The sequence below is a fragment of the Prionailurus bengalensis genome, chromosome D4 (genome assembly GCF_016509475.1).
Source record: "Prionailurus bengalensis isolate Pbe53 chromosome D4, Fcat_Pben_1.1_paternal_pri, whole genome shotgun sequence".
NCBI lineage: Eukaryota > Metazoa > Chordata > Mammalia > Carnivora > Felidae > Prionailurus > Prionailurus bengalensis.
Window position 1 is genome coordinate 86,756,772 of NC_057359.1, and position 18,442 is coordinate 86,775,213.

Sequence of the window (18,442 nt, forward strand, 5' to 3'; positions counted from 1 at the left end):
GAAATAAATAAATGACCTTACAAGGGGTGGGGGGGAATCTTAGTATACAGCTGACCCTTGAACAACATGAATTTTTAAAAAATAAATACAGTACAGTACTGTAAATATATTTTCTCTTCCTTATGATTTTCTTAATACATTTGCTTTTGCTGGCTTTATTAACACTACAGTATATAATACGTATACAAAATACGTGTTAATCAACTGTTGATGTTACCGGTAAGGCTTTTGGTCAACAGTAGACTTACTGTGTTTTTAGGGAATCGAAAGTGGAGTTTTGAAAAATTTACTGTACTTATTTCGAGAGAGAGAGTATGGGAGGGGCAGAGAGAGAAGGGGAGGGAGAGAGAGAATCTCAAGCAGGCTCTCTGCACTGTCAGCACAGAGCCAGATGTGGGACTCGAACTCACAAACCATGAGATCAAGACCTGAGCCGAAATCAAGAGTCGGTTGCCTAACCGACTGAGCCACCCCGGTGCCCTAAAAGTGGATTTTTCTTTTAAGTTTATTTATTTATTTTGAGAGAGGGTGCGGAGGGTCAGAGAGAGAGAATCTGCAGGCTCCACACTGCCAGCACAGAACTGGACCCCAGACTTGAAATCATGAACTGCGAGATCATGACCTGAGCTGAAGTCGAATACTTAACCGACTGAGCCACCCAGGCACCCCAAAAGTGGATCTTTAACTGCTCAGAGTTGGAGCCCCAACCTTCTGCATTGTTCAAGGGCCAACCATACTTTTATTTCTATTCTCCTAGCTTTTGGGCTGTTGTTCTCATATATTTTTACCTCTACATATGTCATCAGCCTGCGATACATTGTTTTGTTTTTGCTTTAAATTTATCTTTTACAGAGATTTAAATAATAAGAACAAAGTCCTTTATATTTACCTATACAATTACTATTTTGGTCTTCTTCATTCCTTTGCGTAAATCTAGATCTTCCTTCTACCTAAAGGACTCCTTTAATATTTCTTGTAACGCAAATCTGCTGGTGAGAAAATCTTTCAGCTTTCATAAGTCTGAAAAGTTTTTATTTTGCCTTCCTTTCAGTCGGTGTTTTTTTTGGGTTAACAGTTTCTGATGGGAAAGTCCCCAGATATTCTTATCTTTGTTCCTCTGTATGTATTGGATCTTTTTTTCTGTATCTGCTTTTAAGATATTCCTCTTTATCACTGGTTTTCAGAAATTTAATTTGGTGTGCCTGAATGTAGTTTGTTTGTTTGTTTTATATTTCTTATCCGTGGGGTTTGTTGAGTTTCTTCGATCTGTGGATTTGTAGTTTTCAATGAATTTGGGGAAAATGTAGCCATTATTTCTTTAAATGTTTTTTCTGTCCCTGCCTTCGTGAACTCCGGTTCATATTAACCTGTTAGCGGTTGTCCCACAGCTCGCTGCTACTCTGTTCATTTTTGGTTTTGCCTTTTGCCTCTCTTTCGTTTTGGAAAGTTTCGATTGCTGTGTCTTCAAGCTCATTTATTCTTTTATTTTGCATTGTCTAATCTGCTGCTAAAACCATCCAGTGTGTTTTTCTTTTTTCTTTTCTTTTTCCTTTTTTTAAAATGTTTATTTAATTTTGAGAGAGAGACAGAGCATGAGTAGGGGAGGGGCAGAGAGAGAGGGAGACACAGAATCCGAAGCAGGCTCCAGGCTCTGAGCTATTAGCACAGAGCCTGACGCCAGCCTTGAACTCACAGACCACAAGATCATGACCCCAGACGAAGCTGGACACGCAACCGACTGAGCCACCCAGCCCCTATGAGTATTCTTGTGTACTGGTTCTATCATGCATGTCATTTCTGAGTCACTTTCAACTGATTGATTTCAATCCTCCATATGGGTCATTTTTTCCTGTTTCTTTGCATTCCTGTTAATTTTTCATTGGATTTTATTTTACTAGGTGCTGGATAGTCTCATATTACTGTGAATATTTTTGAGCTTCATTCTGGGACTCCCTTCCCAAACCTCCCTATATTGTGAGGTTTTCTATTCTGTCCTGTGGGAACAGGATGCCTTTGGATGGTTCTTTTCCCACCCTCAGGCAGTGTCCTCACAGGCAGGCTGCATGACTCTAGGAGGGCCCTCAGCAGCTCCCCAGAGCTCACTGTCTGTGCAGTTCCTTCCTCCCCGGTCCTTGGTCCTGCTGTAGCTGCCCTGACCTTCCTGGCCCCCCAGCTGCTTGCCTTCAGCATGGGGAGATTGCTGGGCTCTACCTGGGTGCCTTCTCCCTGCATCACAGCCTGGTAACTCCAGCCATGAAGCTGGGGCAGGTTGTAGGGCTTGCCTCATTTGTGTGGATCTCTCAGGAGTCACTGTCTCGTTGCCTGTTGGCAGAAAGATGAATCAGTCCCTGTTAATTCCATCTGGGCTGGAAAGCCCTAGAGTTTTTGCTCAGTTCTGTGGGACGGAAGAGCCCATAAAATGAAACGCCAGTAATCTATTACATAAGCGATTTCTCTTGTGTTTGCACATGGGGGCCCAAAACACTGCTATGTCCAATTCGACAGACCCCTTGTGCCTAAAAACAGGATTCATCTTCATTAAAGGATTACTAATTTGTTGAGGGTTTGGGGCTCTGGACTGATTCTTCTTCAGTATTAAAACTATTAATTTCATGAACTCGCAATCACTTTCTGTCAATAAAATAGCTAGTGTGAGGGCGCCTGGCTGGCTTACGCAGTGGAGTGCACAACTCTTGATCTCGAGGTTGTGAGTTCGAGCCCCACAGTAGGTGTAGAGATTACTTAAAAATAATATCTTTTAAAAAATAAAATAGCATGTACTGTTTATACATGCTTTATAGATACATTTTTTAAATGTTTATTTACTTGTTTTGACAGAGGGAGAGCACGTGAGCAGGGGAGGGGCAGAGAGAAAGGAAGAGAGAGAATCCCAAGCAGGATATGCACTCAGCACAGAGCTGGATGCAGGGCTCAATCTCACGAACCTTGAGATCATAGCCTGGGCTGAAATCGAGTCAGACGCTTAACCGACTGAGCCACCCAGATGTCCCGAGAGCTAATTATCTAATTTCATGGTTAACAAATTCTGTGAAGTAATAATACAGTTCTTTTACCATCTCCATTTTGCACAGATATTAAAGCACAGAGAGCTAAGGTAGCTTGACCAACATTATTCACGTGACTAGTAAGGGGTGGCCTGGATTCACATGTAGGGTCTGGCTCCAAAGACTATACATCTAGTCAACACACAAAACTGCTTCAAAATAAGGTTGGTCTGTGTTTCCAGTGAGAAGGCAACTGATGCAGGCCCCTCAGCTTTCAGAGCAAGCTTGGCCATCTTGCTTTCGCTTCTCGTGTTTTCTTTTTAAACAATTGTAGTTACGTACATATGCATGCGTGTGTGGTCATAACATGCACATGATTCAGTTTCACAAGCTCTAAGGATATTTAGTGAAAATAAACCGCCTGCCTTTCTCCTCTCGAGCCCGCAAGTACCCCAGACCATACTTCAATTTTTTTTAATGTTTATTCGTTTTTGAGAGAACACGCATTTAATTTTTATTAATATTTATTAATATTTAAAAAGAGCACCCCTCTTTAATTTTTAATGTGTCTTTCCAGAGATAATTTGTCACATATACACACTGAGAAATCAATGGCAGCGTATTACCCCCTTTCTTCTGCACCTTGCTTTTCTCATTTAAAAAGATATGTTCAAGCCATTCCATAACAGTAGGTAGAAATGTCTTAATAACAGTTGGATAGGTGTGGGTGTGCCTGAATCTTATGTACCTGCTCCTCTTGTCAAGGACCTGGAAGTTGTTTCCAAACTTGCACTATTATAAACACAGCTGCAAAAAATATGTATATCCTCATATTTTATCCTTACATGTATATGTATCACACATATATCATATATGGGTATGTGATTTCCTGTAGGTGCAAATGTATCCACAGGATAAATCGCTAAAAGCGGAATTGTTTTAAATTTTTTTTTTAACGTTTATTTATTTTTGAGACAGAGAGACAGAGCATGAATGGGGGAGGGTCAAAGAGAGGGAGACACAGAATCCGAAACAGGCTCCAGGCTCTGCGCTGCCAGCACAGAGCCCGACGCGGCACTCGAACTCACAGACCGTGAGATCATGACCTGAGCCGAAGTCGGCCGCTCAACCGACTGAGCCACCCAGGCGCCCCTTAAAGCAGAATTGTTGTATCAAAGGATTTGTGCTTTTGACATGTTGGAAGCCATGACTAACTTCCTCGTGGGAGAGGTTGTACCGATTTACACGCTCACGGCAGCGTGTAAGGGTGCGTGTTTCCGTACACTGTCCCCAACACAGTTCATGAAAATTTTCTCACACTTGTGTTTTTAAAAGAATGGTTGTGAACACCATTATCAAAGCGTCGCTTTGCAGGGGTGGAGGGGGGGACTGATCACTGCTTATGTTGGCTAGTAAATTGAGAAACATTTAAACAAATGTAACTTCACTTTTATTCATGATCATCCACTCCCTCCAGTCTACAGACTTCATCTGTGCCTGGTTCTGGGTACTAGAGGGAGAAAGATGTGTGACTTGGCCCCCGTCCTTAAGCAGCTCGTGGTGTAGAGGAAGACATGGGAGAGTGAGTAGCCGGTATGGCGTGCGTTGTGCTCGGCAGTTAGAGAGAACGGGCTAATGGGGCAACGAAGAGCGTTGCTAGATGTGTCAGGAGGTGTTGCCAAGGTGTATTGATCGTGTTAACCTTGATGGTGAAAGTCATCCCGGAAACAAGCAGGCGGAGAGGAGGAAGTTGGGCTCCCGCGGGGGGGGGGGGGGGGGTGCAGCACCGGGAGGGTCCTGGGAGATGGGAGGCTCATCTGGCGGTTGCCATCAGCACCTCCCTGCAGAACTGCCGGCCGCATGCAGGGAATCGGCCGTCTGTGATTGGAGGGCCGTTGCTGGTTGGGATAATGAACTCGGTAGTGTCGGCAGAGGTGATTGGCCGCGCCCTGCTGCAGTGAGATTGCAGACGCAGACGGGGTGCTCGGGTCCGGGTCCTGGCTCGTGTGATGATCATTAGTTGAGCGAGGACTGCTGAATAATTGGGATCTCCGAGTTGCTTCTGCCTCCAGGAGAGATCTGTTGGGCTATTGCTTTTAGCTTTTTGAAAAAAGCCAAACATTCGATCACCATCCATCTGCAAGAGTGAGTTTTTATTGAAGTAGCTCCGTCTGCTTGCTCTCTCTCAACGCCAGCAGCTCGGCGGCAGGGCTCTTCCTAGAGGGAGCCCCTTCTCAGGCCAGGCAGGACAGCAGTGCTAGGAAATTTGAAAAAGCAGGAAACAGCCACTGCATGCCGAGCTTTCAGCCTCACAGCCCCCCCAGGCTAGTCTTCCGAGCAGCCGCGTAGCCAGAGATCTTTGGTATTGTGGTCACATCCCTGCTCACAAGTGGAACAGTCAACCGCCGGCGACACTGGGAGGAAGCCGTGATGTTGCAGATGCTGTGGCCTTTTCTGTCCAGCTTTCTCCCTAGGGCTGGGTGCCAAGGCTCCAGAGAGGGGAACGATAATGAAGTCAGAGGCACCCCAGCTCCAGCTCGGGGAGACCAGATGTCAAGCTTTTTGGGGAAACAGGACGGAAGGGCTGAGGCCACGGAAAAGAGACCCACCATTTTGCTGGTGGTCGGACCTGCAGAGCAATTTCCTAAGGTAATGGCAACCTCAAGAGGACCTCCTACTTTAGGGGCTGTTCTAGGATCGGTTCCCTGGAGAAAACTGGAGTGTGGGGAGGAAGAGAGGACTTAGAAATCAATCACTTTGGTATTGGGGCCTGGGGAGAAGTGTTAGACAATGAAGAAACCCAAGTCTCCAGTCTAGAATCTTCCTGTGGCCACGGTAAAAGCTTTATCACCCTATCATGACCGGCTCAGTGTGGCCATTTGGGGAAGGAAGGTTGAAGGCCATAGAGGATTTACCTTAGGATTTGTCATTTTGGTCCCAGAAAGCCGTTTGAAAGGAAGAGACAAACGATCACACAAACGATCACGCTATGTCTTGTGTCTTAGCTTGTCTGAACAATGCAGGGAGGACCTTTAAAGTTGAATCAGACTGCTTGGAGCTGGGGAGGGCAAGCCTGTCCTGCATCCCTAAGGTCAGACCTTTGGGTCTGTAAGGAAGGGAAGAGAAGGAGGAGTCAGGAGAGGCTGGAGTCCCAAGGTGCAGAGGCCGGTCCCCTCGCGGGTCTGCGGGTCTCCCAGGGCCATCTGTTCATCTGGTGCTGTGAGTGTGGGTCACCTCGCCTCATGTTCACAAGAGCCAAGGTAAGTTGTAGCACCCCCATTTCATGGATGAGGAAACGGAGATGCAGAAAGGCTGAATAATTTACCCAGGATTCAACAGTTCCAGAGGGGTAGAGGTGAGATTTCACCTCGAAATCTGTATGGAACTTTGCCTTGTACTTGGCCTCGCTTTCCCTGAAGAAAGCAGTTTTAACAGGACCAAGGTGCATTCTTGGGATTAGAATGGAAAGTGCGGCTTGCCTGGGATTTCTCCTGCCTGCGTTAGGAGCAGCCTTGCTGACCTCCTGAGTTGTGGTTGTTTTGAATCTGTTCTCCTTTCTCAGGATAAAAATCAACCAGAAGAGAGAAGGAGATTCTGCCCTGTGTCTGGCACATTGTAGATTCCCCCAAAATGTTGTTTGAATTGAACTGCTGTATCAGAGAATTAAATGTTGGGTTTTTCTCTGCCAAGTGGGAGGGACGACAGCTCCTGCTGGCATTTAGGTGCAAGCTTTGAGCAGAAGCCTCTGTAGGCCACGGGCTAGTCCTGGTGGGCAGGGGCCTCAGAATCCGTGTTCCGCCTGCGGCGTGCTTTGAGCCCCGTCTCTTTCTACCTTTCTGTCATCCTGGACGAGCTCAGAAATGGCAGTGGCGCTCTCCTTTGTGAGAACCTTTTTTGTTTTTTTAACGTTTATTTGTTTTTGAGAGAGACAGAGACAGAATGCCAGTGGGTTAGGGGCAGAGAGAGAGGGAGACACAGAATCCGAAGCAGGCTCCAGGCTCCGAGCTGTCAGCACAGAGCCCCATGCGGGGCTCGAACTCAGGAGCTGTGAGATCATGCCCTCAGCTGAAGTCAGACGCTCAACCGGCTGAGCCACCCAGGCGCCCCAAACCTTTTTTTTTTTTTTTTTTTTTTTAAATCGACAGACCTGCTTGCCTGATGGCCAAGGGATTAAGAGACTGGCTGGCTCCCTTTTAAATTCACCTACTTTGGACTTTAATAATTAACTGCTCCATTTCCCAAACTCATCCTGGCACCTATTGCCAGCCCTGCCCCTGGGTGGCCTCATGTCAGGACTTTCTGTTCTGAACAGCTTAATTCCTGGCCTGCCAGTGGGGCCAGGGGGTGGGGTCACGGGGCCCAGCCAGAGACCCACACCTTTCCCTTTCTCCAAGAGGGAGACAGATCAGCTGGCTGGGGGTGGGGGCAGCCCCAGGGGGGAGACAGAGCAGCCAGTTTGGTGTGAAGCAAGAAAGCAAGCACATCTGGGCAGTGTGGACTCTGGAGAAGCAGGTAAACTGAGAACTGGGAATAGCAGGAGCATTTCTGCAGATAAACGGACAGAATAGTGTTTCTGGAGCGTGTGTCCTTGGCCAGTGCAGCGACTCCTGAAGGTGGGGTTTGGGGCTCGCGATGCTTGGCCGATGGGACCTCAGCTTCTCAGTTTCCACTACTTTGTTGTGCTGTCACTTCCCCCTGTCTGCTAGGGAGTCAGGTTCCTGCAGGCTTTTCTTCTAGGAGCTGTTCCAGTTTGCCCCTTTATCTTTGTCTTAACAGTTAATCTGCAGTTGGAGAAGAAAGCCATTTAGTGCGGCCCGAGAGAGGCGCCCTCAGGGCCATTCAAGCTCGCAAATCCTGAGGGGCCGGCTCCTCAGAAGCTCAGAGAATTTTGCCCATTGTGTGTCTAATTGCCAAGTGCAGGCAGGTTTCATTGGAAACCCGGCTACGCCGGGCTGTCATGGCAACCTGATCGTCAAATGACACTCCCAGCCACAGCGGCAAATGAGGTTGGAGAACCTTACGGGTGGGTGGGGCTAGAGCAGGCTGGATGCTGGCGGGGCTCCTTTGCACATTAATATTTTTGGCCAGGTCTGAGTCATTGCAGAAGAGGGAGAGATACTGTGTGACCTAATGCTCCACTCCCAGAGGCACTCTACCTGCCCTGCTCTTCTCCGACTCACGGTATTCAGCGCTTACGGAAGCACCTGTTCTGGGGGCATGAACCAGAGCAGTAGAACAGGGACAGACAGCCTCTAGTGGCCTTGGCAGACTCCAGGAGAACAGGATGCTGGGGAGAGGAACTTCTACTTTACAGATGAAATGGAACCCGAGACTGCTAGATCCTAAGGGATCCAGAGTTGCTGTCATTGGCTTTGCATGCCGCTTGTTACAGGAACGGACATCAGAAGAGGCCCGCAAAAGTAGATCTGGGCCACAAAACTCAAATAAGTCCAAAGAGCAAAGAATGGTAGATGGCAGGACGGGGAGAGGGATGGCACGTGACGCCGTGAGCCGGTGTGACTCAGGAGGATCGGAACACGAGCCCTGCTTTCAGTCTTCCGTATTTGTATTTCCCTGGTATGCGTTCAGAAGCTTTCACACAGATCGGTTTTGGGTTTGCTTTTTTTTTTTTTTTTTTTTTTTAAAGCTAAGCCTGAGCCTGAACTCGCTCAGGTCACACACCTTTCCCACACACCTGCCACCTTCCAGTATGAAGCATTGCGTACTGTAATTCTCCATGTCAGGCGTACAGGCTTTCTTTGGAAACTGAGTTCTAAAATCTCTTCCTGGCAGCGTCAGGTTTGGGCGCTGTTTTCCGTGGATGTAACGAGAGCTGGGTCCTGGGTGAGGCCCAGCCCTACCGCCAACAGGCTCTGGGCCCCGGGCGAACCAGGGCGCCTCTCCAGGTCTGTTTGCTCATCTCAGAGATTAAGGGGGTGACCCCAGAGCCCCTCTGGGCCCCGCCGTCTGTAACCCCAGGGGTAGAGCACTTAACCTTGCATCCCAGGTGCTTCGAGATTGGCTCACTTGGGTGGGATTTCCAGTTTCTGTGCGACAGTGGAATTCTGCCTGACCTGTGGGACTCAAGAGGAGGGCTGGTCTAAATAAGTAAGCAAACACCCAATTCCAGTTTGTCTAATGAAAACATTCCGTTGGACTCCTTCACAGTTGCACAATAAAAATACGTTGGAACCCTTTTTTAAAATCAGCGTTGGAATAGAATTAACGTTAGCATTGGAAAATAACATTTTGATAAGCACATGCAGAGCTTTTCAGAGAACATTTCTTGACCCCCATGATACCATTGGGCTGTGGAGTAACAAGCTCTGTTATAACCAAGGAGATTTCGTCCTGTTGTTGTTTTTTCCCTAGAAAACAGTTGCTGTTATCTGGTAATGCTTTAATCAGTTTTTCCCTAAAATATAGAATATGGGTTTCCTTTTATTTGGTATTGTTTTTGAACATTTTCGCATGTTCTGTAAATACGTGATGAAACTCGATAGTACACAAAGAAAAATTCCGTAGTACAGTTATATTTACTTGTTAGAAAATGAACATCTCCCAAGTTGAACAACTTATTTTTTCAACCAAAATATTTGCCATACGAGGGGCGCTTGGGTGGCTCCGTTGGTTGAGCGTCCCACCTCTTGATCTTGGCTCAGCTCGTGATCCCGGGGTCATAGGGTTGAGCCCCTTGTCGGGCTCTGTGCTGAGCATAGAACCTGCTTAAGATTCTCTCTCTCTCCTTCTGCCCCTCTCCCCTGCTCGTGTGCCCTCTCAAAAAAAAAAAAAAAAAAAAAAGCCATATTGGAATGACTGCAGTCATCAAGAAATGAGATATTTCAACATATGTCTGTAACTTATTTTTATTTCAGAGGCGAACACGAATAAGTTAACAAAGGAAGATCAGCATTTCAAAATTTAGCTCCTGTATTTATAAATGTGAATCTCCTTTATTATTATTATTTTTTTAGTTTTTGTTTTTAAGTAATCTCTATACCCAACACGGCACTCAAACCCACAACCCTGAGATTAAGAGTCACATGCCCTACTAACTGAGCCGGCCAGGCACCCCTGTAAGTGTGAGCCTCCTTTAAAATAAAAATAATAATACACGACCTTGTTGAGGTGGATGAAATACCCCAACGACTGTGTTTGCAGACACTCAGAAAAACACACTTGCGGTCTTCATCACGAGTGATCATGCCATTTATATCAGCACCCTCCGTGACCAAGTCGAGGTGCAAAGGTTCAAAACAATAGTCTGCCTTCAGGGACCCCAGTAGCAGAGATAAGTTGTATGTGAAAATAGCCCAAACCAGAAATTCTAGATGGCGCAGTTCTAGAGGTAGCTGAGTGCCATGGATTTAGGTGGAGGCTGAACAGAAATCTTCTGGATAATCCAAGCTGCCTCTGGAGTCCTCATCAGATCCTCTCCGGTGTAGTCCAAGACCTGTCATTACAGACTCATCATCAGGTCTCTCTTAGAGGGGCTGAGATGTCATATAAGTTATTAAAATGTTTCATAATGCTACATGTAAGCATTAACATCTTATTTTTTCTTAAGCCTTATTTATTTAATCTCTACACCCATCGTGGGGCTCAAACTCATGACCCTGGGACCAAGAGTCACATGCTCTTCTGACTGAGCCAGCCAGGCACCCCATCTTATCTTAAAATTCTTTTTTCTAGTTCTTAACAAAAAGCTTTCTAGTGAGTTGATAAATTCCTTTTACTTTTGTGATTTCCAAATAATAACCATCCATTTTTATCCATCCTGGTAGTGAGATTTAGTCTATATTAGGAAATGGCGCACTATAGAAGGAACATCTCTGTGATGTGGTCTGCCTCCGCAGCACGAGTCTCTGACACTTCTCCTTGGGGAAGGGGATGATGTGGAGGTGGTAGGCCGGCCTCCAGAGGATGGACCGCCCTTAACTGATGACCCAAACCTGACTTTCCAGGACCTGAGATTTTCCCCTTATCCTCGCCTAAAAGGGATCTTCTGGAGCTGTGTGCCCAACAGAACTTTCTGTGGGATGGAAATGCTCAGTGAGTCCACGTGGCTGTGGAGTACTTGAAATGTGGTCACACAACTGAGGAACTGAATTTTTTTTAAATTTCATTTTAATTAATTTAAAAATTAAAACTTCCCTCTCGAATAGGACAGAGCTAGGCCAGAAAGCTAGGACTATCCGAACTTTGAAGTATTCTGAGGGTGGGCCCTGAAGGCCATCTGGAGTCTTCAGTGAGGGGCTGGCTGACCCCAGGTTGATGCTCCTGGGAAGTCCCTCAGCACAACGATCTTTAGCGGGGACCCCCTCTGCCCCCATCATGTCCGCTCCCCGGTGCTTGTAGGACCCCCAGGAGGAAGCCTGCAGGGGAATGGGTTGGTTCTGAGGTGCTCCCATTGCAGAGTGGCCTGGAAAAGGTCACTGGAGCCAGCTGGAAGGTGGCGCGACTAAGGCAGTCTGAGTCCAGGGCACAAGCCTGCCCAGGGGCAGCCCCCTTGCGGATGAGCGAGCCCGCGATGGGGCCGCTTCCAGGATGGCTGCGCACCCGGCTCTCGGGCAGCTCCTGCCAACTGCTATCCTCACAGCTGAACTAGACCCATTTCCAGTTAGCATCGACCCAGTCTGTACACCCGCTTCTTTTTCTGTCGGGAATGATTTACTAAAGGGGAGAAAACCATTGTATTGTGTGACGCGTTTGGGGACCTTGTGGAAAAACATGCTGAAGGCTGTTTGTTCATCTGGCGGGCTTGGCAGCGCAGGGTGAAGGTTCGCTGCGACCGACAGCTCTCGCGGCCCGCTGGCGAAGAGTTAAGTCGGGGCGCAGGTGACGTCAGTCCTGATCTTTACACGCCTCCGCTTGAGCAATCGCCGCCTCCTCGCGGGGGCCGGTGCTCATTGGCTGTGGGCAGGGCTTCCTGTGGGCAGGCTTTTCTCAATTAAGTAAAAGGGCAGGGCCTGAGCAGCCAATGACAGCTGCGCCCCGGCAGATCTGGTGCGTGTGTGCCCGGCCGGCAAGCATTCCCTGGCTCGCAGGCGGCGGCGGCGCGCCCGGCTCCCCGTCAGCATGCTCTGCCTGTGCCTCTACGTGCCGCTCATCGGGGAGACCCAGACCGAATTCCAGTACTTCGAGTCCAAGGGGCTTCCCGCCGAGCTGAAGTCCATCTTCAAACTCAGCGTCTTTATCCCCTCCCAGGAGTTCTCCACCTACCGCCAGTGGAAGCAGGTCTGTGCGGCCTTGCGGCCGGCGGAGTGAATGAATGCGCGAGTGGTGGTAGACAGTGCGCGTGCGCTAACTGCCCGGTCTCCCCGCCGCCGTGGGGGAAAGAATGTGTGAAATGTGCAAGTTCTTGCGGCTGCAGCCGGGAAAGGGCTATGTCACGTCACGGGAATGACTGGCTTTCATGTGACTTCCAAGGAAGGCCGGAATTACCGGGAAGATACTTGTGGGAGACGGAAAGGAATTCTCCTGCTGGGGGTGGAGGGGTGGGTGGGCAGTTCCGGAGAAGTACGGGGCGGGCGGGGATGGGGGCACAGCCCACATGCTGTGGGGCTGTTTCTCCGAGCTGGGGGAACGGAGGGACGGATAGGCAGAGAAGCTCCTGTTGGAGGCCCAGGAGTTGGAAGTCGTGTTACAGAGGTCGGAGCCGGGGGTGCTGTGCCCTGGGAAGGGGGAGAGTTCCCTTGGGAGCAGGGAGGCAGCAGAAATCGTTACATTTTAAAGACGGGGAGATGGCTGCTACGCGGCCTGTGGGGGTTGCTTGCCTCCTGAAGGGGCACCCTGACTTCTCTGTTAGATCTCATGCTGTCCCTTCAGTGCTCCTGATGGCAGTGGAGGTCGGATGGTGTGCCAAGGGGTGGTGATTAGCATATCCTAGGAAGGAGCCAGAAAGTAGGCCCAGTAGTTCTGAGGTAGAACCAGTGACTTTGAAGATATCTTGAAATCAGCTGCCATGAACACAACCTTGGGTTTTCTGTATCCCAAGGCACCCCCCCACACCAAGGCACACGGATTGCGTTGGTGGCAGAACAGCCCAGATGCCAAAGCCTCCTAGAGTCTATTTCCATTTGTCATAAATCTAGACTGATAACCCTATATGTAATTCGTACCATTCTTGGCTGAGAGCGCAAATGTCCGCAGGAAGTTAACTCCAGATAACAGATAAAATATGTACCAGCATCTGTCTCACATTCCAGCCACACCCCCAGAGTTGTTCTTTGGATCATGTTAGGTGACATGGTATCTGTCCGGGCCTCCTCCTAGCAACCCTTAGTGGCTGAGCGGTCGCAAAGAGCCATCAGCTAGTTCGGAGAGTAACCCTGATTGTAATCGTCGGAGGGCACCAGCTCGCCCAATGGTCCATCCACTTCCTAACCCGTTGGCCCAGAGACTTTTAAAGCCATATTGGTTTGTGAATGGTGAATGTGTTTCTCACTGAGAGAATTGGGCAACACGGGAAGATTATAACCATTTTCCTTAGGGGATTCTCGGTCTAGATTTTGGGGTGTTGCTGGGTTGCAGTGACTCATGTGTGTCCCCCACCTTCTTGAGATTAACTTTTAGGGCGGCAGCAGGATCTCTAGGGAGGTGGCTCTGCAGTCCAGGAGGCCCAGCTTGAATCCCGCCCACCACTTCCCTAACTGTGTGACCTTGGATAAATTACTTAACCTCCCTGAGCTTCTGTTTCCTTTTTTTGGAAAATGGGGGAAATGACAGTACCTGCCTCCTAGAGCTGCTTGAGAGGGTTCAGCAGGTTACTGGAAGTAAAGCATTTAGCAGGTCCTGTGGCACAGGCCAAGTGCTCACTCGTCTGGGGAGAATTTCCGGGTGCTGGGCATCCCAAACCAATGGCAGCTGCCGAGCAAGAGTCACCTCTAAGGGCAGGCACAGAGTGCTGTTAGGGAACGGGGTCTCTTCAAGCCTTGTTGGGTCAGTAAACTACTAAGAAGAGCTGGCCTGCCTTTTGGTACCTCGTTGAGGGAGCTGAGGTCAGTTATGTCACCTGGGATCAGAGGCCGGCGGTGCCATTAAGCCCAAGCCCCAGAGTAGTCCCCCTCTTGGCTCATACCAGGGTTCTCTGGCAGTGTTTCCGGCAAGCAGGCATTGGCAAGGACCAGCTCTGCCCCGTACCTTTACCGTGGTCACCCATTTGTTCTTGGGCCAGTGCCACTTGTAGCGATAAAGAGCAGGCTACAGCATTGCTGGGGGAATCTGGAGTGCCCAGGGCCGTCCCCACATTTGGGCAGAGAGCATGCAGGCTGAGGCCTGGTGCCAGGGACAGTGCTGCCGGGGAGCCACGCAGCTGACCCTGGGGTACAGCAAGTTAGTCTTCAGGACACTCGGGATGAGAAAGTGCCAAGCCCGCCACTGTTAGCCTCTTGCGGAAGGGCTTCTCCTGGGTGCACTTTTTCCCTCTTTGCTTGTGAGGGAAGCAGGATGCGCTCTTGCTTGGATTCTGGCCAGCCCCCAGGAGTCTGAATGGTGGCTCTGGGAGTAGAGCGAGGGAAGCATCTCAGGGCCTTGGGGCCACCTCTGTTCTGTTCGTGGGCTGGCACAGTTGTTTCCTGGGGACGAGGCACCGTGAGGGACAAGGGAGAGCTAGTGCTCGAGCTAATGGACCAAACCTTCCTTTTGTTTTGTAGAAAATCGTGCAAGCTGGAGATAAAGACCTCGACGGGCAACTCGACTTTGAAGAATTTGTCCATTATCTGCAAGATCATGAGAAGAAGCTGAGGCTGGTGTTCAAGAGTTTGGACAAGAAGAATGATGGTGAGCGTTGCCTCCAGAGCCAGTGGCTGCCCCGGGTCTCAGGCCTCTCGCGGGGCCCGGCCCCCGGCTGAAGCCTTTGTTGTTGTTGCAGGACGAATTGACGCTCAGGAGATCATGCAGTCCCTGCGGGACCTGGGAGTCAAGATCTCCGAACAGCAGGCAGAAAAAATTCTCAAGAGGTGAGCGCTTCGTCAGCCTCCGCGTTTGGTTTAACAAGCGTGTGACGAAAGAAAGGCGTTGTCCGACCAACTCTGTGGTGCCCTTCACTGTACTGACCCTGTTTCCCTGAACTTTGGCTTCTGGTGGTTTGACGCGAGCCCCAGGTAGCCTCTCCCCGAGAGCCGCTGCTCCCCGGGTTCCAGGCCAGGGTCACAAATCACTTGGAAGCGTGCCCGCTCACCGGTGGCCCGTGAAGACCAAAGACTAGTTGGGGGCCTTTCAAGTGGGTGAAAGGCGAGCACTGCCTGGCGGGGAAGGGGCTCGGGCAGCCTGTTTACGGTGGACTTCTTCCTGAGAAGGCCGACTTTTCTCCCCCCTGTCCTCAGACGTGCTGCCCCGAGACGGCTCACAGGGGAGCCTGGTCCTGGGGGGTTAGCGTAGTGACTCTGCCAGGAAGTCGTGCAGGTTTGCGTTAGGAGCGGCTTCCCGTCCTGCCTGCGCCTTTTCCAGATCCCCGGGGCCGGAAGGGGCTGGTCAGGGCCAGCTGCCTCTCGTACCGCTCCCCGGGCGTTTGTGCCGTGGCGTGTGTCTGCTTCACTAACGTCTGCTCCGAGCACTTATCTGTGTTTCTCCTCTCTCCTCTGCATCCTCCTTTGTCTGTCTGTCAGAATACGAACGGGCCACTTCTGGGGCCCTGTCACCTAGTAAGTATCCGTGTCACCCTGGTGACTGCCTCCCTCCTTGACCTCTGTGCCTGATCGGAACGGGGTTCTTGTGGGCCACGATAATTCCCGTTTTTGCGCAAAGTGGGGTGTGGAGCCACCTCGCCTCTTCACTGGGGCAGAGGCACCTCCTGTGGGTTCGTCAGTGGCCCCGCGCCTGCCCCTGGCTCGCCTGGAGGGGGGATGTGCAGCTGGCACGCGGGCCTGTTTACCGGGGGAAACCGACCGTGCGTGTGTCTTGCAGCATGGATAAAAACGGCACGATGACCATCGACTGGAACGAGTGGAGAGACTACCACCTCCTGCATCCCGTGGAAAACATCCCCGAGATCATCCTGTACTGGAAGCACTCCACGGTGAGTCCCTTGTCCCCCGAGGCGTTTTCCGCCTCTTCCGTTCAAGGGTCCCCTCGTGTGGCGTCAGCCCCCACCCCGGCGTGGGGGTGAGGGCGGGGTTTTTGGCTTGCCTCCTGCTCACGCCGCCGGCGGCCCCCCAGAGCCCTCCACGTGCACCCTCCGTTCCCACATACCGGCCAACGCAGCCGTTCCCCAGACATGGGTTCCCTCTGCCAGGGGTGCCCTCCTGCCCCACACACCGCCTGTTCTTCAGGGTCCACTCCAAACACCCCTTCCCCGATCCGGCTTATTCTCCCAAAGCCGGAGTGTGCCTTGGGCGGCGGGGGACACTGTGCAGAGAACAAATACAGAGCCATTAAGTTTCTCCCCCCCCCCCCCCCCCACTTTTTGTGTCCTTTCTCTCTATCAAAAGAAAACATCCCCACGGTTCTGTTCATAGTGTTCCTTCGCGCCTGTCAGCGCCGCTGTTCACAAAGACCCACACCTCCCTGGTCGTGGCCATGTTGGTGCCCCGCCTGCAAGCCCCTTCGCTTGGGGTTCACCTCCAATCTGTCTCCCACTGTGTCCAGGTCAGGGCCTCACCCTCAGGGCGCGCCTGGCTCTCAATGGGGGAAGTTAGGTGCCCTGCTCCAGGCGTCAGAGCAGAGCTGGTGCGGACTCGGCAGGATGCCGCCCAGGAGAGAGGCCATTACGTAGGCATCGCAAACCCTCTGATATTTGCTGAGGCCCTTGCACAATGTTCTGCCAGCGTGATCTGGTTACACATCGGGTTTCAGAAGAATTTTTACCCCTGACTTGACCCTTTCAGTACAGGCAGTCTGGTGATCCTCAGCTGAAATGCCTCTGTAAGCCATTCTTACAGGAGCCAGGGGCAGTATCTGAAAAGCCGTCCAAGTGGTTTTATAACTGCTTTCTTCCAGCTGCGCTCTCAGATTCTATCCCTGGGCCTCTGCACGGCTCCGACAGGGATCGGAGCTGTGCCACCTTCACATGGTGAAGGGGGAGGGGCACACCCGTCTCCGGCCCTGGGCCCTTGGCATTCTCACTCTCTGTGTGGCCCCTGGGGCTCGGCCCTTCTAGATGGTGGAACGTTACGGACCTAGCTGTCTGCCAGCAGCTTGGCCACGAGAGCCGGGAGCCTGCTTATTTTATCTTTGTTGGTCTTCCTCGCAGATCTTCGATGTGGGTGAGAATCTGACGGTCCCCGACGAATTCACAGTGGAGGAGAGGCAGACGGGGATGTGGTGGAGACACCTCGTGGCTGGAGGCGGGGCAGGGGCCGTGTCCAGAACTTGCACGGCACCCCTGGACAGACTCAAGGTGCTTATGCAGGTATGTGGGGAAGCGGGCCTCAGACTGCCTGGGTTCTATCCCCTGGTTCCTCAGTGGGTTGGTTTTCCCCTCCTTTGTATAACCCTGTTTGGCTTACAGTTTTCTAACCCATTAAATTAGATCGGAATTACTGCTCAGACAGGGCAGCATAAGATCCAGATCTAGGTGCCCTTTTGCACATAGTTTATCTCATTTTATCTGGGTCAAGCAAGCCAGGGGTCACGTTACAGGGCCGTGATGGGGGCAAGTGAGGCCACCAAGAACCGGGTGTGACAGGAACCTGTTTCCTTGGGTGCATCTTGCATAGACATCACACGGGGTCGGAGTAAGCGGACCCCCACCTGGCCCGGAGACCTTTACCTTGGCCGGGTGCCTGACTCCACGTCCACAGGGCAGAGATAAGCTAGGCCCGTGTCAGGGACAGGGTTGTGAAATCGACCTGCACGAGGACGCCCTGTTGGACTTCAGTGTCACCTGAATATGGCCAGTCACCTGCTTGTCCCCTTGCTTGTGTGCTGACGCTGAGCACTGCTCAGAAAAGGTGCCATCCTTTCCTCCCCCGCGCCCCCCTCCTTGCCCTCCTGAGCCTGCGTTGGTTTGAAGCCTGTTAAATGTGAACTCTCTTCTTGTGCCCAAGTGGGGAGGCGGAACGGTGTGGGGAGGAGAGCTTTAGGGGGTCCCCCATCCTCAGAGCCGTGGCGCTTCGGGCAAGTCAGTTTAGTGCCGGGACGTCCAGGTCCTCTAAAAAAAAAAACCAAGGGGCTCCAGCAAATTGCCTCATCGATTTGCGTTCCTTAACTGAACTCCCAGGAACGCGGTAGGGATGAAAAGCGGTGCGTGGGTGGAATGATCGTGCCGGGGATGTGCCTTAAAGCGATCCAACAGGTGGGGGTGGGGAGCGCACGCAGATGTAGAGTGGCCGTGGTTTCATGCTTGTTGAAGCTGATTATGGGCTCACGAAAGCCCATGATATCTCTGTGCATTTTTGCGTGTGTTTGAAATTTTGCGATAAGAAAAAGCTCAGTTTAAGAAACTTTTTTTTTTAATTGTTTTTTAAAGTTTATTTATTTATTTATTAAAAAAAATT

General features: G+C 50.7%; 1 protein-coding gene across 6 annotated transcripts in view; it reads left to right on the forward strand.

Annotated features, from left to right (window-relative positions):
• SLC25A25 (solute carrier family 25 member 25) overlaps positions 1 to 18,442 on the forward strand; it is a 34,946-nt gene that overhangs the window by 12,116 nt on the left and 4,388 nt on the right. The window contains exons 1-6 of one of the 6 annotated variants that reach the window (XM_043565967.1): positions 4,962 to 5,654; positions 14,660 to 14,786; positions 14,878 to 14,965; positions 15,614 to 15,649; positions 15,912 to 16,023; positions 17,197 to 17,355. In XM_043565967.1, coding sequence (XP_043421902.1) covers positions 5,436 to 5,654; positions 14,660 to 14,786; positions 14,878 to 14,965; positions 15,614 to 15,649; positions 15,912 to 16,023; positions 17,197 to 17,355 — 741 coding nt within the window. In that variant the 5' untranslated portion in view covers positions 4,962 to 5,435. Of the gene's footprint in view, positions 1 to 4,961; positions 5,655 to 11,967; positions 12,243 to 14,659; positions 14,787 to 14,877; positions 14,966 to 15,613; positions 15,650 to 15,911; positions 16,024 to 17,196; positions 17,356 to 18,442 lie in introns of those variants that run through there. The other 5 variants (XM_043565970.1, XM_043565966.1, XM_043565969.1 and 2 more) reach the window with 5 other exon arrangements.